The sequence below is a fragment of the Oncorhynchus clarkii genome, chromosome 4 (assembly GCF_045791955.1).
Source record: "Oncorhynchus clarkii lewisi isolate Uvic-CL-2024 chromosome 4, UVic_Ocla_1.0, whole genome shotgun sequence".
Lineage (NCBI taxonomy): Eukaryota > Metazoa > Chordata > Actinopteri > Salmoniformes > Salmonidae > Oncorhynchus > Oncorhynchus clarkii.
In genome coordinates, this window is record NC_092150.1 from 88,415,540 (window position 1) to 88,436,531 (window position 20,992).

The 20,992-nt window shown below is 46.7% G+C and overlaps 1 protein-coding gene across 1 annotated transcript; it reads left to right on the forward strand.

Moving 5' to 3' along the window:
* The first annotated feature begins 417 nt into the window (after positions 1-417).
* LOC139407890 (progestin and adipoQ receptor family member VIII) lies at positions 418-2,935 on the forward strand. The gene is made up of 3 exons (XM_071151765.1): positions 418-1,038; positions 1,513-1,733; positions 2,001-2,935. Exons 1-3 carry the CDS (start codon positions 507-509, stop codon positions 2,319-2,321), a joined length of 1,074 nt encoding a protein of 357 aa, XP_071007866.1. The 5' UTR covers positions 418-506; the 3' UTR covers positions 2,322-2,935.
* The last annotated feature ends 18,057 nt before the right edge of the window (positions 2,936-20,992 follow it).

Genomic DNA, 20,992 nt, shown 5'->3' on the forward strand with positions numbered 1-20,992 from the left:
TCTCCATAGGTGCTTATTAGTATCGCTGCTAACGCCATAGATAGGGTGGCTGTTGTCATTCCGTAGTGTGTGGGTGGGGTGTCAAGGGAGGCAGTGAGACTAGGGTACTGGGTCAGGTAGCAGGCTAGAGGTAACAATTTACAGGTATGATTGCATGCCTGCTCTCTGGTGCATGCCAGCTTACCTACCTGCTTCCCAGTGTAAGCTGACAGACCGGTGAACCAATTCCCAGATGGCCAGCTATGTGAGAAATGTGTGTCTGTCAGCCTGCCTCATTTTAAACAGCATCGGTTTTGACCTAGTTGCTACTGTTGGTATAATACAGAATACAATACAACCTAAGCTATACTTTGATTCTTAAATAATCTTAACTGCATTTTGTTTCTCTCTGTTTACACAGCAAAACCCAAGTCTTCCCAAATCAACTTTCCACCCTACTCCTCCTCTATACCCATTCCCACCTCTTTCCCTCCATACCTCTTTCCTTCCCTCGCCCCACCATCATCATGTCCAGCGGAGCCCTGGGGCGTCTCAGTACCTTGACTCTGAGTGTGAAGCAGCTCAGCCGGCTGCCTCACCTCTCCGACATCCTCCCCTCTTCACTCCCCTCCCTCCCCTCCCCCAGCCCCACCGTCCCTGTCTCCTGCGTCCCCACTCTGTTCCAGGAGCCTTACATCCTCTCTGGCTACCGCCCGGTTGGGCAAGACTGGCGCTGTTACGTCCTCAGCCTCTTCCAGAGACACAATGAATCCCTCAATGTCTGGACACACCTTCTGGCAGGTCCCCTGGTGCTACTACGCGTCTGGGCCTATGGATTGTCCCTAGACTCGGCGTCCCTGCCTCTCTGCCTGTACATACTGTCTGCCCTCACCTACTTGTGTTGTAGCGTAGCAGCTCACCTGCTTCAGTCCCACTCTGAGCTGGCCCACTATACTCTGTTCTTCCTGGACTACGTGGGTGTGTCTGTGTATCAGTATGGCTGTTCGCTGGCTCACTATTTCTACTGCTCTGAGCCAGCCTGGAGGGAGAGCCCCGTAGGTAGTTTGTGTTTTTATTATTGCTATGGCAACACGCTTTCTCTCCACACTCTAGTGCACTTTATTCAACTTGTCTGCATCCCAAGTGATACCCGATGTAGTGCACTACTTTTCACCTGGGCCCAAAAGGGAAAAGAATGCCATTTTGGATGCCTTAGGTACATTGTGTTTCGTTTTAGCATACCTGATTCTGATGTTGTGTTATAATTGCCTACGGAGGATTACAGTCTCTTAACTCTAAGTGGTCCCACATGGTGGCTTTTAAATCTGTAATATGTATTGCCGATTGTTGTAATATTGTGCTCCGGGGTGAAATTTCCCGAGACACTGTACTAGGATCAGTTTCTCCTCCCCCAATCCTAACTTTAACCATTAGTGGGGAAAATGCAAAAGTGACCCAGGATCAGCATCTAAGGGCAATATCACCCTATTCTTAATACTGTGGAATGACAAACTGTTCTACCTCTACCTCTAGGGTACTGGTTCCTCCCTGGCGCTGCCTTACTTGGCTGGCTGTCCTGTGCTAGCTGCTGCTTTGCCAAGTCACGCTACCGCCGGCCTTACCCGCTCCGGAGGAAGATCTGCCAGCTGATCCCCACCAGCATGGCCTACTTCCTGGACATCAGCCCTGTAGCCCACCGCCTGGCTACCGTACCCTGGGGTCAGGACCCCGCTCTACCGCTCCACGCCCTGCAGGTGGGTGGATGACTGGATGAATGAATGGAGGGAATTATCATGGTGTGGCAACTCTATGGGCCGGTTTCCCAGACACAGATAACGAAAGCCAAGTCCTAGTCTACAAAGCATGGTCAATGGAGAAGCTCCCATCTGTGTCTGGTAAACTGGCCCATAGAGTTGCCTGAGTCGTGAGAATACAACACACACAAAAATGATTGAGGATTTTTTTTAAAAACAATTCACAGAGTCAACTGACTTGTTTCCATTGTGGTCCTCCATATTTAGATGGCCGCCTTCCTGCTTGCAGCCTTCTTCTTCTCCTGCCCTGTTCCTGAGAGGTTCTTCCCGGGGCATTGTGACATCATGGGTCAGGGTCACCAGATCTTCCACCTCTTCCTGTCTCTGTGTACGCTGTGTCAGCTGGAGGCCCTTTTCCTGGACTATGGGGGTCGGAGGGATACAGTGCTGCAGTTGTATGGGGAGAGGCAGCTGTGGTTCGCCGGTGTATCCTTCCTCGCCCTGGCACTATGTAGCACCCTGACTGCGGTTGTCATGAGGAGGCATGTACAGAGACGACTGGAGAAAAGTGAAACTGTGAAACAGTGAGGAATGGCAGGGAGAGGAAGAACGAGAGACATGTTCAGTGTTTTGAGAATAATCATGTCCTGTAAATGTATAGAGAGACAGTATTTATCTAAGATAATGAGCATCTTTGTAGCAGATAAAGGTTTCTTGCCTTAAAAGATCATTTGATTCCTGTACAATCTAACCATGTCCTTCTTTGTTTACTTCCTGGACACGGGGTTAAATATTTCTTCATTGCCTATTTCTGACTAGTTATTGGTCAATAAGCTTAGATTCAGACGCCTGGTCCCAGATCTGTTTGTGCTGTATAGTCAACGCCTATGGACATTGTCATGCCAAATGTACAAACAGATCTGGGACCAGGCTATTGATTCAGTTTATATCTGAGGAACCCATGAAGGGTGTTTTTGTGTTAAGCTTAATGGAAGTTCACCCTGAAGTCTGTCTGATAAAGAGTCAGTGACATTTTTAAAGCTGGATTTTTTGGATTTCTCTTTCAGCTGTCGGAGTGAAACTGGGCAGGCCACGGGATTGAGCAAACAAAGAAGTCTGTTTTATTGAGCAGTGAACAGAACAGGCTGTGATTTTGGCCATAGTGACAGGCAGACTATAGGCCATTGCAGAGCAGGATATGACAACTAGAGCGAGTGGGTTGAGGATCAGGAGGAGAGCTGTGGGTGACGAGGAGTCATGCTTTTATACATGCCGAACCTGGGTCATAGTGGATACACTAATTGGCATTTTTACAAAACTAGCCAAAAAAAAAGCATTGATGCAAGACACATCTACACAAAGAAATGTGTTGTGTGATTGGACCTAGACATTTGTATGACGTCCATATGAAAAAAGCCCATCAACATCCATGTGTAACTCTGTGTTGTTGTCTGTTCACACTGCTTTGCTTTATCTTGGCCAGGTCGCAGTTGTAAATGAGAACTTGTTCTCAACTAGCCTACCTGGTTAAATAAAAGGTGAAATAAAATAAATTAAATAAATAAATAAATAGGATGACTCGCTTGGGAATGGGAATTTTCCGAACATGAATGTAGAATTCTATAGCGAGCTTGTTGTTTGTATGGCCGGTAATTGAATACCAGTGTTATGATTTTAGTTGACATTGCGATCCATGAAAACCATGACTGTACCAGGCAGGCAGAGAAAGCCGTTCAAACTCTTCCTCTAATTCTGCTATTGGTACACAGCACACTTGATCAGGTTTCTGTGCACACTATTGACTCTGGTTGCATCTGAAATGCTGCCCGATTCCTCACAGGGCTCTGCATGGTCAAGAGTTGTGCCTTCAGGAAAGTATTCAGACCCCTTTGACTTTTTACACATTTTGTTACATTACAGCCTTGTTCTAAAATGGATTAAGGTGTTGTTGTTCCACATCAATCTACACACAATACAACATAATGACGAAGGAAAAACAGGTTTTTAGAAATGTTTTCAATTTTTTTTTTACTGCCGTTACAAGCTTGGCACACCCGTATTTGGGGAGTGCCTCCCATTCTTCTCTGCAGTTCCTCTCAAGCTCTGTCAGGTTGGATGAGGAGCGTCGCTGCACAGCTATTTTCAGGATTCTCCAGAGATGTTCCATTGGGTTCAAGTCCGGGCTCTGGGTGGGCCACTTAAGGACATTCAGAGACTTTCAGAGTCCCAAAGCCACTCTGTTCATCTTTCCCTCAATCCTGACTAGTCTCCCAGTCCCTGCTGCTGAAAAACATCCCCACAGCATGATGCTGCCGCCACCATGCTTCACCGTAGGGATGGTATTGGCCAGGTGATGAGTGGTGCCTGGTTTCCTCAGGACGTAACACTTAGCATTCAGGCCAAAGAGTTCAATCGATGTATCATCAGACCAGAGAATCTTGTTTCTTATGTTCTGAGAGTCCTTAAGGTGCCCTTTGGTAAACTCCAAGTGGGCTGTCATGTGCCTTTTACTGAGGAGTGGCTTCTGTCTGGCCACTCTACCATAAAGGCCTGATTGGTGGTGTGCTCCAGAGACGGTTGTCCTTCTGGAAGGTTCTCCCATCTCCACAGACGAACTCTGGAGCTCTGTCAGAGTAACCATCGGGTTCTTGGTTACCTCCCTGACCAAGGTCATTCTCCCCTGATTGGTCAGTTTGGCTGGGCGGCCAGCTCTAGGAAGAGTCTTGGTGGTTCCAAACTTCTTCCATTTAAGAATGATGGAGGCCACTGTATTCTTGGGGACCTTCAATGCTGCAGACATATTTTGGTACCCTTTCCCAGATATGTGCCTCGACACAATCCTTTCTCAAATCAAAATCAAATCAAATCAAATTTTATTTGTCACATACACATGGTTAGCAGATGTTAATGTGAGTGTAGCGAAATGCTTGTGCTTCTAGTTCCGACAATGCAGTAATAACCAACAAGTAATCTAACTAACAATTCCAAAACTACTGTCTTATACACAGTGTAAGGGGATAAAGAATATGTACATAAGGATATATGAATGAGTGATGGTACAGAGCAGCATAGGCAAGATACAGTAGATGGTATCGAGTACAGTATATACATATGAGATGAGTATGTAAACAAAGTGGCATAGTTAAAGTGGCTAGTGATACATGTATTACATAAGGATACAGTCGATGATATAGAGTACAGTATATACGTATGCATATGAGATGAATAATGTAGGGTAAGTAACATTATATAAGGTAGCATTGTTTAAAGTGGCTAGTGATATATTTACATCATTTCCCATCAATTCCCATTATTAAAGTGGCTGGAGTTGAGTCAGTGTCAGTGTCAGTGTGTTGGCAGCAGCCACTCAATGTTAGTGGTGGCTGTTTAACAGTCTGATGGCCTTGAGATAGAAGCTGTTTTTCAGTCTCTCGGTCCCAGCTTTGATGCACCTGTACTGACCTCGCCTTCTGGATGATAGCGGGGTGAACAGGCAGTGGCTCGGGTGGTTGATGTCCTTGATGATCTTTATGGCCTTCCTGTGACATCGGGTGGTGTAGGTGTCCTGGAGGGCAGGTAGTTTGCCCCCGGTGATGCGTTGTGCAGACCTCACTACCCTCTGGAGAGCCTTACGGTTGAGGGCGGAGCAGTTGCCGTACCAGGCGGTGATACAGCCCGCCAGGATGCTCTCGATTGTGCATCTGTAGAAGTTTGTGAGTGCTTTTGGTGACAAGCCGAATTTCTTCAGCCTCCTGAGGTTGAAGAGGCGCTGCTGCGCCTTCTTCACAATGCTGTCTGTGTGAGTGGACCAATTCAGTTTGTCTGTGATGTGTATACCGAGGAACTTAACTTGCTACCCTCTCCACTACTGTTCCGTCGATGTGGATAGGGGGGTGTTCCCTCTGCTGTTTCCTGAAGTCCACAATCATCTCCTTAGTTTTGTTGACGTTGAGTGTGAGGTTATTTTCCTGACACCACACTCCGAGGGCCCTCACCTCCTCCCTGTATGCCGTCTCGTCGTTGTTGGTAATCAAGCCTACCACTGTTGTGTCGTCCGCAAACTTGATGATTGAGTTGGAGGCGTGCGTGGCCACGCAGTCGTGGGTGAACAGGGAGTACAGGAGAGGGCTCAGAACGCACCCTTGTGGGGCCCCAGTGTTGAGGATCAGCGGGGAGGAGATGTTGTTGCCTACCCTCACCACCTGGGGGTGGCCCGTCAGGAAGTCCAGTACCCAGTTGCACAGGGCGGGGTCGAGACCCAGGGTCTCGAGCTTGATGACGAGCTTGGAGGGTACTATGGTGTTGAATGCCGAGCTGTATTCAATGAACAGCATTCTCACATAGGTATTCCTCTTGTCCAGATGGGTTAGGGCGGTGTGCAGTGTGGTTGAGATTGCATCGTCTGTGGACCTATTTGGGCGGTAAGCAAATTGGAGTGGGTCTAGGGTGTCAGGTAGGGTGAAGGTGATATGGTCCTTGACTAGTCTCTCAAAGCACTTCATGATGACGGGAGTGAGTGCTACCTTAGCTTTCTTGGGAACAGGAACAATGGTGGCCCTCTTGAAGCATGTGGGAACAGCAGACTGGTATAGGGATTGATTGAATATGTCCGTAAACACACCGGCCAGCTGGTCTGCGCATGCTCTGAGGGCGCGGCTGGGGATGCCGTCTGGGCCTGCAGCCTTGCGAGGGTTAACACGTTTAAATGTCTTACTCACCTCGGCTGCAGTGAAGGAGAGACCGCATGTTTTCGTTGCAGGCCGTGTCAGTGGCACTGTATTGTCCTCAAAGTGGGCAAAAAAGTTATTTAGTCTGCCTGGGAGCAGGACATCCTGGTCCGTGACTGGGCTGGATTTCTTCCTGTAGTCCGTGATTGACTGTAGACCCTGCCACATGCCTCTTGTGTCTGAGCCGTTGAATTGAGATTCTACTTTGTCTCTGTACTGACGCTTAGCTTGTTTGATAGCCTTGCGGAGGGAATAGCTGCACTGTTTGTATTCGGTCATGTTACCAGACACCTTGCCCTGATTAAAAGCAGTGGTTCGCGCTTTCAGTTTCACACGAATGCTGCCATCAATCCACGGTTTCTGGTTAGTGAATGTTTTAATCGTTGCTATGGGAACGACATCTTCAACGCACGTTCTAATGAACTCGCACACCGAATCAGCGTATTCGTCAATGTTGTTGTCTGACGCAATACGAAACATGTCCCAGTCCACGTGGTGGAAGCAGTCTTGGAGTGTGGAGTCAGCTTGGTCGGACCAGCGTTGGACAGACCTCAGCGTGGGAGCCTCTTGTTTTAGTTTCTGTCTGTAGGCAGGGATCAACAAAATGGAGTCGTGGTCAGCTTTTCCGAAAGGGGGGCGGGGCAGGGCCTTATATGCGTCGCGGAAGTTAGAGTAACAATGATCCAAGGTCTTTCCACCCCTGGTTGCGCAATCGATATGCTGATAAAATTTAGGGAGTCTTGTTTTCAGATTAGCCTTGTTAAAATCCCCAGCTACAATGAATGCAGCCTCCGGATAAATGGTTTCCAGTTTGCAAAGAGTCAAATAAAGTTCATTCAGAGCCATCGATGTGTCTGCTTGGGGGGGGATATATACGGCTGTGATTATAATCGAAGAGAATTCTCTTGGTAGATAATGCGGTCTACATTTGATTGTGAGGAATTCTAAATCAGGTGAACAGAAGGATTTGAGTTCCTGTATGTTTCTTTCATCACACCATGTCACGTTAGTCATAAGGCATACGCCCCCACCCCTCTTCTTACCAGAAAGATGTTTGTTTCTGTCTGCGCGATGCGTGGAGAAACCCGTTGGCTGCACCGCCTCGGATAGCGTCTCTCCAGTGAGCCACGTTTCCGTGAAGCAAAGAACGTTACAGTCTCTGATGTCCCTCTGGAATGCTACCCTTGCTCGGATTTCATCAACCTTGTTGTCAAGAGACTGGACATTGGCAAGAAGAATGCTAGGAAGTGGTGCACGGTGTGCCCGTCTCCGGAGTCTGACCAGAAGACCGCCTCGTTTCCCTCTTTTTCGGAGTTGTTTTTTTGGGTCGCTGCATGGGATCCACTCCGTTGTCCTGTTTGTAAGGCAGAACACAGGATCCGCGTCACGAAAAACATATTCTTGGTCGTACTGATGGTGAGTTGACGCTGATCTTATATTCAGTAGTTATTCTCGACTGTATGTAATGAAACCTAAGATGACCTGGTGTACTAATGTAAGAAATAACACGTAAAAAAACAAAACACTGCATAGTTTCCTAGGAACGCGAAGCGAGGCGGCCATCTCTGTCTGTCGGACCTCTACAGACAATTCCTTCAACCTCATGGCTTGGTTTGTGCTCTGACATGCACTGTCAAATGTGGGACCTAATATAGACAGGTGTCTGCCTTTCCAAATCATGTCCAATCAATTTAATTTACCACAGGTGGACTCCAATCAAGTTGTAGAAACATCACAAGGATGATCAATGGAAACAGGATGCACCTGTCCCCAATTTAGAGTCTCAAAGCGAAGAGTCTGAATACTTATGTAAATAAGGTATTTTAGTTTTCTATACATTTGCAAACATTTCAAAAAACATGTTTTTGCTTTGTCATTATGGGGTATTGTGTGTAGATTGATGAGAAAATTAATGTAATCCATTTTAGAATAAGGCTGTAACGTAAACAAAATGTAGAAAAGGTCAAGGGGTCTGAATACTATCCGAAGGCACTGTAGATAGGGAATAGGGTGCTATTTGGGCCGTGTCCCCTGATTCTGTTTCTCTGCCCTGGTTGGCCCATCTGTTCTAGTGCTGCAGTACAGAACAACAGTATTTCTGTGGACTGAAGACTTTCCTTGTGAAAATGGTCTCACTATGGGGTTTTAGCCAGCCAGCTCTTAGGAAGAAGAATTTAAATTTAAAACAGAGAAAAATATGTGTATTTTTGTTACACCCAATATTGCTCATTCTGTGATCGAACCAGATATAGAGACCAAACCTGACATAGTTGACAATGGCAATATATAATGGCATTTTCAACCAAATGTGATAGACCAGAGGATTTCAATTGATCCACAGCAGTGACATGTTATTTTCAGGCCTATGTTATTACTCCTGACTCAAGTACTCAAGGGCTTAATGATTAGTTGAATCAAGTGTGATAGTGTTATCCTAGCTGGAATATAAATTAGTTGGCTGTGGAGCATCTGTACTAGAACTGCCAAATGCTTTGATCGCCCCGTAGCATTCACTTCTTTCATCGTGAAGTGCATTGAGAGGCTAGTTAAGGATTATATCACCTCCATCTTACCTGATACCCTAGACCCACTTCATTCTACCGATGACGCCATCGCACTGAACACTGCTCTATCCCAACGGGACAAGAAAAATACTTCATTTAAGAATGCTGTTCATCGACTACAGCTCGCCTTTCAACACCATGGTGCCCTCCAAGCGCATCACTGAGCTTGGGGCCCTGGGTCTGAACCTCGCCCTGTGCAACTGGGTCCTGGACTTGCTGACGGGCCGACCCCAGGTGTTGAAGGTAGACAACAACACCTCCAAAAATGCTGATCCTCAACATGGGGGCCCAAACTAGCACAGCTGTAGGAGGTAGAACGGCTGAGGGTGCTGCAGTACCCCCTGAAAATTTGAAGGAAAAAATATATATTATTTCACAAAATTAGTGCAGTTTTTTTTTTCAGCATCTCCACTTTGGCAAAAAAGGTAGTTGTATAATTAAGAACAGAATCTTGTAGGATTCAATAGTTGGAATTATAAGAGTTGTTGCCCCTGCCCCTTCTCTGTGATGTCATTCTAATAGAATCCAGAAAGAACAAAACCCTGGCCCTTTCTCTGTGATGTCATTCTAATAGAATCCAGAAAGAACAAAACCCTGGCCCTTTCTCTGTGGTGTCATTCTAATAGAATCCAGAAAGAACAAAACCCTGTCCCTTTCTCTGTGATGTCATTTTAATGGAATCCAGAAAGAACAAAACCCTGGCCCTTTCTCTGTGGTGTCATTCTAATGGAATCTAGAAAGAACAAAACCCTGGCCCTTTCTCTGTGATGTCATTCTAATAGAATCCAGAAAGAACAAAACCCTGCCCCTTTCTCTGTGATTTCATTCTAATAGAATCCAGAAAGAACAAAACCCTGGCCCTTTCTCTGTGATGTCATTCTAATAGAATCCAGAAAGAACAAAACCCTGGCCCTTTCTCTGTGATGTCATTCTAATATAATCCAGAAAGAACAAAACCCTGGCCCTTTCTCTGTGGTGTCATTCTAATGGAATCTAGAAAGAACAAAACCCTGGCCCTTTCTCTGTGATGTCATTCTAATAGAATCCAGAAAGAACAAAACCCTGGCCCTTTCTCTGTGGTGTCATTCTATTAGAATCCAGAAAGAACAAAACCCTGCCCCTTTCTCTGTGATGTCATTCTAATGGAATCCAGAAAGAACAAAACCCTGGCCCTTTCTCTGTGATGTCATTCTAATAGAATCCAGAAAGAATAAACCCTGGCCCTTTCTCTGTGGTGTCATTCTAATAGAATCCAGAAAGAACAAAACCCTGGCCCTTTCTCTGTGGTGTCCTTCTAATGGAATCCAGAAAGAACAAAACCCTGGCCCTTTCTCTGTGGTGTCATTCTAATGGAATCCAGAAAGAACAAAACCCTGGCCCTTTCTCTGTGGTGTCATTCTAATGGAATCTAGAAAGAACAAAACCCTGGCCCTTTCTCTGTGGTGTCATTCTAATGGAATCCAGAAAGAACAAAACCCTGGCCCTTTCTCTGTGGTGTCATTCTAATGGAATCTAGAAAGAACAAAACCCTGTCCTCAAACAGTTACATGAAAAGGTGCAAAGTTACAGGCAAAGACATCCACATCAAATTAAATATTTTTCTTGATCAAATAACCTGGAAAACAACCACTTTTTGTGCATCATTAATTGACCATCCTTACAAACCACTTCATGTAAATGTACTGTACTGTAGATAGGCTGGTCATTTAGGGTTGTACCTGTAGACTTTCTATGTGGCTCAGTTGATAAGAGTATGGCATTTGCAATGGTAGGGTTGTGGGTTCAAGATGAAGTATAAACATGTAGACACTACTGTAAGATGCTCCGGATAGGAGCGTCTACTAAAATGGAAAAGTATGAATAAACCATTTCAGTTTTCACATAGAAATAAGTTGCATTTGCAAAAAAAATGATAAACTTGGATTAGCTAACACAACGTGTCATTGGAACACAGGAGTGATGGTTGCTGATAATGGGCCTCTGTACACCTATGTAGATATTCCATTAAAAATAAGCCGTTTTCAGCTACTATAGTCATTTACAACATTAACAATGTCTACACGGTATTTCTGATCAATTTGATGTTATTTTAATGGACAAAAAAAATGTGATTTTCTTTCAAAAACAAGGACATTTCTAAGTGACCCCAAACTTTTAAACGGTAGTGTATATTTTTCTGTATAAAACAAAAAACGCATAAAACAATGTACATTTTCTCACCAGAGATGTATTTAATTCAAATTGACTTGTTGTGGATAAAAAGCTGTGCAAATAAAAAAAAATACAGTTTACTGTTAAAATTACCGTGTACCGAATAAAAAATACAAGTTAAATGTGTTTCCATCGCATTTTCAACTATACTGATGGTTTTCTCACAATTATTTTTTGCATTATATAGCGAGTGTAGCCACTCCGGCTTCTTCACCTGTGGGGTGGTCTAAGATGAGCCAGCCGGACAGCTGATGAAACTGAGCGTTTGCACATACAAAACATTTCTGCACAAACTGTCACAAACCGTCTCAGGGAAGGTAATATCAGTGCTCGTCGTCCTCACACGGGTCTTAACTTGACTGGAGTTCGGCGTCGTAACCCGACTTCAGTGGGCAAATGCTCACCTTCGATGGCCACTGGCACGCTGGAGAAGCTCTTTAGGGATGAATCCCGGTTTCAAATGTATCTGGAAGATGGCAGATGGCGTCTTGTGAAGGTGAGAAAGGATTAATAAATTTGCACACAAAAAAATAAAAATCTGTTTTCGCTTTGTCATTATGGGGTATTGTGTGTAGATTGATGAGAAAAACAAAATATTGAATCAAATCTGTTTTCGCTTTTTGTCATTATGGGGTATTGTGATGTCATTATGGGGTATTGTGATGTCATTATGGGGTATTGTGATGTCATTATGGGGTATTGTGTGTAGATTGATGAGAAAAACAAAATATTGAATCCATTTTAGAATAAGGCTTTAATCTAACAAAATGTGGAAAAAGTCCAGGAGTCTAAAACTTTCCTAAGGCGCTGTGTGTGTGTGTACTTATTTTCCACCATAATTTGCAAATAAATTCATTAAAAATCCTACAATGTGATTTTCTGGATTTTCTTTCTCATTTTGTCTGTCATAGTTGAAGTGTACCTATGATGAAAATTACAGGCCTCTCACATCTTTTTAAGTGGGAGAACTTGCACAATTGGTGGCTGACTAAATACTTTTTTCCCCCACTGTATATATATATTTGTGTGTATACAGTATATATATATATATGTGTATATATATGTATGTATACATGCATACAAACATACATACATACATACATACAGTACATACTAATATATATATATACACTACCTTTTGAAAGTTTGGGGTCACTTAGAAATGTCCTTGTTTTTGAACAAAAAGCCCCAAAAAATTGTCCATTAAAATAACATCAAATTGATCATAAATACAGTGTAGACATTGTCAATGTTGTAAATTACTATTGCAGCTGGAAACGGCTGATTTTTTTTAATGAACTATCTACATAGGCGTACAGAGGCCCACTATCAGCAACCATTACTCCTGTGGTCCAATGGCACGTTGTGTTAGCTAATCCAAGTTTCTCATTTTAAAATTGATCATTAGAAAACCCTTTTGCAATTGTGCTAGCACAGCTGAAAACTGCTGTCATGAATTGAAGAAGCAATAAAACTGGCCTTCTTTAGACTAGTTGAGTATCTAGAGCATCAGCATTTGTGGGTTCAATTACAGGCTTAAAATGGCCAGAAACTAATAACTTTCTTCTGAAACTTGTCAGTCTATTCTTGTTATGAGAAATGAAGGCTATTCCATGCGAGAAATTGCCAAGAAACTGAGGATCTCGTACAACGCTGTGTACTACTCCCTTCACAGAATAGCGCAAACTGGCGCTAACCAGAATAGAAAGAAGAGTGGGAGGCCCCGATGCACGACTGAGCAAGAAGACAAGTACATTTGAGTGTCTAGTTTGAGAAACAGAGGCCTCACAAGTCCTTAACTGGCAGCTTCATTATTAATTAGTACCCGCAAAACACCATTCTCAACGTCAACCGTGAAGAGGTGACTCCGGGATCCTGGCTTTCTGGGCAGAATTGCAAAGAAAAAGCCATATCTCAGACTGGCCAATAAAAAGAAAAGATTCATTAAACACAGACACTGGACATAGAAACTCTGCCTAGAAGGTCAGCATTTGCCTTCCGGGTGGCGCAGTGGTCTAAGGCAGTGGTCTAACTGTGTCACCAAAGACTCTGGGTTCGAGCCCAGGCTCTGTCACACCCGGCCGCGGCCGGGAGGTCCATGGGGCGACGCACAATTGGCCTAGTGTCGCCCGGGTTAGGGAGGGTTTGGTTGGTAGGGATGTCCTTCGGTAGGGATGTCCTTGGGTAGGGATGTCCTTCAGTAGGGATGTCCTTCAGTAGGGATGTCCTTGGGTAGGGATGTCCTTGGGTAGGGATGTCCTTCGGTAGGGATGTCCTTCGGTAGGGATGTCCTTCGGTAGGGATGTCCTTCGGTAGGGATGTCCTTCAGTAGGGATGTCCTTCAGTAGGGATGTCCTTCGGTAGGGATGTCCTTCGGTAGGGATGTCCTTCGGTAGGGATGTCCTTCGGTAGGGATGTCCTACAGTAGGGATGTCCTTCAGTAGGGATGTCCTTCAGTAGGGATGTCCTTGGGTAGGGATGTCCTTCAGTAGGGATGTCCTTCGGTAGGGATGTCCTTCAGTAGGGATGTCCTTCGGTAGGGATATCCTTGGGTAGGGATGTCCTTCAGTAGGGATGTCCTTCGGTAGGGATGTCCTTCGGTAGGGATGTCCTTCGGTAGGGATGTCCTTCAGTAGGGATGTCCTTCAGTAGGGATGTCCTTCGGTAGGGATGTCCTTCGGTAGGGATGTCCTTCAGTAGGGATGTCCTACAGTAGGGATGTCCTACTAACAGTTGGATACTATGAAAAAGGGGGTAAAATTATATATTTTGTAAATACTTTTTTTTTTTTAAGCGTTTACATTAACAATGTCTACACTGTATTTCTGATCAATCAATGTTATGTTAATGGACAAAATATTAGCTTTTCTTTCAAAAACAAGGACACTTCTAAGTGAACCCAAACTTTTGAACGGTAGTGTGTGTGTGTGTGTGTGTGTGTGTGTGTGTGTGTGTGTGTGTGTGTGTGTGTGTGTGTGTGTGTGTGTGTGTATATATATATATATACATTGCTCGTTCTGATGTCTTCATTTGTTTCTTTAAATTTTGGGGGGATTGTGTGTATTTTTTATGTTAGATATTATGGCAATGATGGAGCTAGAAATATAAGCATTTTTGATGCACCTGTGATAACATCTAAAAAAGATGTGTAAGCGACCAATAACCTTTAATTTTATTTAGATATATTTTTATTCCGGTCTGTGATTTTCTGTAATCCTATAAATCACCAGTAGGGGTCAGTGTTGTCCTTAAAAGTGATGTCACAACATGACTGACAAACAAACATTGTGTGTCACCACAGCCCACAGCCCATCAATGCTCAATTACCTCAACTGAGTATCCTTCACAGTAAATTCTGTAAAGCGTGTTCATATCTGGTTGTTGTTGGAATGTGAGAAATATCATGGCACTAGTAAAAGCTTCCTTTATGCATTTCCATAAACCTCATTCATTGAATTCATGTGTTGTATCCGGACCAAAAAAAATGAGTGCCAAATTTTTAATAGACAGACAGGAACTATGGATTAGATAATAACCTCTAGAATCTAGACAGAGACACAGAACAACAACAGTACAGAGACTAGATCATGCAATCAGTCTGGTGAATGACAGACACCAGACAGACTGACTACTGCTTTTGACCAGTTGGTTTAATGACTGACTTCAATTTGATAGGTTAGGCTACGAGTTGCCTCAGCAGACAAAGTGTCACTCAGCAAAGAAAAATGCATACACCTATTTACTGTGAGTGTGTAACCTCCGGCGCCGACAGAGATGGCCGCCTCGCTTCGCGTTCCTAGGAAACTATGCAGTTTTTTGTTTTTTTACGTGTTATTTCTTACATTAGTACACCAGGTCATCTTAGGTTTCATTACATACAGTCGAGAAGAACTACTGAATATAAGATCAGTGTCAACTCACAAGCATTTCGCTACACTCGCATTAACATCTGCTAACCATGTGTATGTGACAAATAAAATTTGATTTGATTTGTACTGTCACGTTCTGACCCTAGTTCTTGTGTTATTTCTTTGTTTTAGTTGGTCAGGACGTGAGTTGGGTGGGCATTCTATGTTTTGTGTTTCTAGGTTGGTTTTCTGTGTTTCGGCCTAGTATGGTTCTCAATCAGAGGCAGGTGTCGTTAGTTGTCTCTGATTGAGAATCATACTTAGGTAGCCTGGGTTTCACTGTTGTTTTGTGGGTGATTGTTTCCGTGTCTGTGTTTATCGCCACACGGTACTGTTTCGGTTTTGTTCACGTTTATTGTTTTTGTATTCATAGTGTTCAATATATGTTTTCTAAATAAACAACCATGGACACTTACCACGCTGCGCATTGATCACCCGATCCTTCTCGCTTCTCCTCCTCAGACGAAGAGGAGGAGGAAAACCCTTACATGTACCCTGCTTCGATTCTACTGTTTGAGTATGTTATTGACTTTGTCTACTTGTGTAGCATTAATGGTCATAATGTAATATACTGTATAATCTATCATCTGAACCTGTGGTGTGTAAGATGAGGTATAATGTGTTGAGATGAGTATTGAGAGGCATCAGGAAACAGACAACACAGGGAAAGTTTGTTTGCATCCCAAATGGCACCCTTTTCCCTATATAGTGCTGGTGCACTACTTTTGACCAGGACCCATAGGGGAATAGGGTGCCATTAAGAGCCCATAGGGGAATAGGGTGCCATTAAGGGCCCATAGGGGAATAGGGTGCCATTAAGGGCCCATAGGGGAATAGGGTGCCATTAGGGGCCCATAGGGGAATAGGGGAGTAGGGTGCCATTAAGGGCCCATAGGGGAATAGGGTGCTATTAAGGGCCCATAGGGGAATAGGGTGCTATTAAGGGCCCATAGGGGAATAGGGTGCTATTAAGGGCCCATAGGGGAATAGGGTGCCATTAAGGGCCCATAGGGGAATAGGGTGCCATTTAAGGCCCATAGGGGCTAGGGTGCCATTAAGGGCCCATAGGGGAATAGGGGAATAGGGTGCTATTAAGGGCCCATAAAGGATAGGGGAATAGGGTGCCATTAAGGGCCCATAGGGGAATAGGGTGCCATTTAAGGCTCATAGGGGCTAGGGTGCCATTAAGGGCCAATAGGGGAATAGGGTGCTATTAAGGGCCCATAGGGGAATAGGGTGCCATTTAAGGCCCATAGGGGAATAGGGTGCTATTAAGGGCCCATAGGGGATAGGGGAATAGGGTGCCATTAAGGGCCCATAGGGGAATAGGGTGCTATTAAGGGCCCATAGGGGAATAGGGTGCCATTAAGGGCCCATAGGGGAATAGGGTGCCATTTAAGGCCCACAGGGGCTAGGGTGCCATTAAGGGCCCATAGGGGAATAGGGTGCTATTAAGGGCCCATAGGGGAATAGGGTGCCATTTAAGGCCCATAGGGGAATAGGGGAATAGGGTGCTATTAAGGGCCCATAGGGGATAGGGGAATAGGGTGCCATTAAGGGCCCATAGGGGAATAGGGTGCCATTAAGGGCCCATATGGGAATAGGGGAGTAGGGTGCCATTAAGGGCCCATAGGGGAATAGGGTGCTATTAAGGGCCCATAGGGGAATAGGGTGCCATTAAGGGCCCATAGGGGAATAGGGTGCCATTTAAGGCCCATAGGGGCTAGGGTGCCATTAAGGGCCCATAGGGGAATAGGGTGCTATTAAGGGCCCATAGGGGAATAGGGTGCCATTTAGGGCCCTAGGGGAATAGGGTGCCATTTAGGGCCCATAGGGGGAATATGGTGCCATTTAGGGCCCATACTTTATATTGATGTCTTAGGCTCCTTGCACAATGCATTATGGGTTGGGTCGCGTTGTTGTCACCCAGAGGAATGGAATGCTGTCCCCGTACTGGAATGAGTCTGGGTGATGATAGACAGCTAGCCATACCAGTACTAATGCTGCATAGTAAATGGGTGTGTTTTTGTTTTTACAAGGTTTCAAGATTATTTTCTCGTGACAAAAGAGGCACCACTTGAAGTGTCTGGGAAATTTAACTGAATTAATGATCACACAGTTGTAAAACGCCAGTACTTATCCCCAATGACACCCTATTACACTTCCCATATGGCACCCGAGGACATGTCCCATATGGCACCCGAGGACATGTCCCATATGGCACCCGAGGACATGTCCCATATGGCAGGGAGAGGAACTACCTTCGGTAGAAGTCGTGACAGCACCCCCCACCCTGACGCTCGGCTCCCGCAGCGCGCCGACGCCGGCCTCGAGGGCGACCCGGAGGACGAGGCGCAGGGCGATCCGGATGGAGGCAGTGAAACTCTCTCAGCATAGGTGGGTCCAATACGTCCTCCACCGGCACCCAGCATCTCTCCTCCTGACCGTACCCCTCCCAATCCACGAGGCACTGAAGGCCCCTCACCCGACGCCTCGAGTCCAGCAAGGACCAAATTGCATACGCCGGCGCCCCCTTGATGTCCAGGGGGGGCGGAGGGACCCTCGTCCTCCGGGCACCTCAGCTTCTTGAAGCGGACCAGCCACCACCGGCCTGAGGAGAGACACATGAAACGAGGGGTTAATACGGTAATAAGGGGGAGCTGTAACCTATAACACACCTCGTTTATTCTTCTCAGGACTTTAAATGGCCCCATAAACCGCGGACCCAGCTTCCGGCAGGGCAGGCAGAGGGGCAGGTTTCGGGTCGAGAGCCAGACCCGGTCCCCCGGTGCGAACACCGGGGCCTCGCTGCGGTTGCGGTCCAGCACTTGCCTTCTGCCGCCCTTCGGCCCTTTTAAGGTACCCGTGAGCGGCCTCCCAGGTCTCCCTTGAGCGCCTTACCCAATTGTACACCACAGGAGCCTCGGTCTGGCTCTGATGCCATGGTACCAGAACCGGCTGATAGCCCAACACGCACTGGAAGGGCGAAAGGTTCGTAGAGGAGTGGCGGAGTGAGTTCTGGGCCATCTCTGCCCATGGGATATACTTTGCCCGCTCCCCTGGCCGGTCCTGGTTCCTGGTTCACTCTATCCACCTGCCCATTACTCTCAGGGTGAAAACCTGAGGTAAGGCTGACCGAGACTCCCAAACATTCCATGAATGCCTTCCACACCCTGGACGAGAACTGGGGACCCCGATCAGAAACAATGTCCTCGGGCACCCCGTAGTGCCGGAAGACATGAGTAAACAGGGCCTCCGCAGTCTATAGGGCCGTAGGGAGACCGGACAAAGGGAGGAGACGACAGGACAAAAATACGATCCACAACTAACAGGATCGTGGTGTTGCTCTGTGACGGAGGTAGATCGGTCAGGAAGTCAACCGACAGGTGTGACCAAGGCCGCTGTGGAACGGGAAGTGGTTGTAACTTCCCTCTGGGCAGGTGCCTAGGAGCCTTGCACTGAGCGCACACCGAGCAGGAGGACACATAAACCCTCACGTCCTTGGCTAAAGTGGACCACCAGTACTTCCCACTAAGACATCGCACCGTCCTACCGATCCCCAGATGACCAGAGGATGGTGTGAGCCCACCAAATCAGCCTGTCCCTAACCTCCAGCGGAACGTACACCCGTCCAGCTGGACACTGTGGTGGAGTAGGCTCAACCCGCGATGCTCGCTCGATGTCTGAGTCCACCTCCCACCTCACCGGTGCCACCAGACAAGAGGCTGGGAGGATGGGAGCAGGATAGATGGCCCGCTCCTTCGTATCATACAGTCGGGACAGTGCATCTGCCTAAGTGTTCTGTGAGCCTGGTCTATAGGAGATGGTGAACCTAAATCGGGTGAAAAACATGGCCCACCTTGCCTGACGAGGGTTCAGTCTCCTCGCTGACCGAATGTACTCTAGATTACAGTGGTAAATCCAGATGAGAAAAGGGTGTTGAGCCCCCTCAAACCAATGTCTCCACACCTTCAAGGCCCTGACAACAGCCAGCAACTCCCAATCCCCCATGTCATAGTTTCGCTCCGCCAGGCTGAGCTTCCGCGAAAATAAAGCACAGAGGCGGAGCTTCGGTGGCGTAGCCGAGCGCTGTGAGAACATGGCTCCAATCCCAGCCTCGGACGCATCCACCTCCACTATGAATGCCAAAGAGGGATTCGGATGCGCCAGCACGGGAGCCGAGGTGAAAAGAGCCTTCAGGCGACCAAAATCCCTGTCCGCCTCAGCCGACCACCCCAGACGCACCGGCCCCCTCTTCGGCAGTGACGTAATGGGAGCAGCCACCTGCCCAAAACCCCGGATAAACCTCCGGTAGTAATTGGCAAACCCTAAGAACCGCTGCACCTCGTTTACCATGGTTGGAGTCGGCCAATTACGCACGGCTGCAATGTGGTCACAATCCATCACCAACCCTGATGTGGAAATGCGATACCCAAGAATGGAGACAGCCTGTTTGAAGAACAAGCATTTCTCAGCCTTGACGTACAGGTCATACTCCAACAGTCGCCCAAGTACCTTGCGCACCAGAGACACATGCGCGGAGCGTGTAGCGGAATAGACCAGAATGTCATCGATATAAACCACCACACCCTGCACGTGCAGGTCCCTGAGAATCTCGTCTGCAAAAGATTAGGAGACTGCTGGAGCATTCTTCAACCCGTACAGCATGACGAGGTACTCATAATGGCCGGATGTGGTACTAAACGCTGTCTTCCACTCATCTCCCTCCCGGATACGCTCCTGAGATTCAGTTTTGTGAAAAAGCGTGCTCTGTGAAATGACTCAATCGCTGTGGCAATGAGAGGTAGCGAGTAACTGTACCCCACCATGATGGAATTTAGACATCTATAGTCAATGCACGGACGCAGCCCTCCCTCCTTTTTTTTCACAAAAAATGAACAAAAAAGAAACTCGAGAAGGCAGGTGATATGGAGGGCCGAATGAACCCCAGAGATTCAGAGATTCCAGAGATTCAGATACTGTATATATGTCTCCATAGCCACCGTCTCCTCCTGTGACAGGGGATACACGTGACTCCTGGGAAGTGCAGATTTATTGCACAGTCCCCTCGTCGATGAGGTGGTAATTGGGTCGCCTTCTTTTTACAGAAGGCAATTGCCAAATCGGCATATTCTGAGGGAATGCGCACGGTGAAGATTTGGTCTGGACTCTCCACCTTCGTAGCACCGATGGAAACTTCTACACACCTACCTGAGCACTCCTCTGACCACTTCTTTAGAGCCCTCTGTTATCACGAAATCCTGGGGTTGTGACGGGCCAACCAGGGGATCCCCAGCACCACCGGAAACGCAGGAGAATCAATGAGGAAGAGACTAATTCTCTCCTCATGACCCTCCTGCGTAACCATGCCCAGTGGAGCCGTGACCTCCCTGACTAGCCCTGACCCTAATGGTCGGCTATCGAAGGCGTGCACAGGGAAGGGCATGTCAAGCTGAACAAGGGGGATCCCTAACCTATGCGCTAAACCGTGGTCAATAAAATTCCCTGCTGTGCCTGAATCTACTAGCGCCTTATGCCGGGAATGAGGGGAAAATTCAGGAAAAAAAATCAACACACATGTGACCAACAGGGGGCTCTGGGTGAGCCTGGTGCCGACTCACCAGAGGTGTCCGAGCAGTGCTCGGCCTGGCGTCTCGACTCCCTGAAGGACCCCTCCAGCACCGGTCAGCAGCAGCAGTGTGCCCTCTACGACCACAGCTGGTACAGGAAAGGCCCCCTCCTCCGGTCGCCCTCACTGCAGCACCTCCTAGCAAGTTGTTCAACCGAATGTACATGTCTATCAGCTGGTCCAAGGAGAGGGTGGTGTCTCTACAGGCTAGCTCCCTACG

Bases quoted from the DNA above. Each gene is read 5' to 3' on its own strand.
- LOC139407890 (XM_071151765.1), top strand. From the start codon at position 507: ATGTCCAGCGGAGCCCTGGGGCGTCTCAGTACCTTGACTCTGAGTGTG. The intron at 1,039-1,512 runs GTAGTTTGTGTT...CTCTACCTCTAG, and splicing joins CTGGAGGGAGAGCCCCGTAG to GGTACTGGTTCCTCCCTGGC. The intron at 1,734-2,000 runs GTGGGTGGATGA...CTCCATATTTAG, and splicing joins TACCGCTCCACGCCCTGCAG to ATGGCCGCCTTCCTGCTTGC.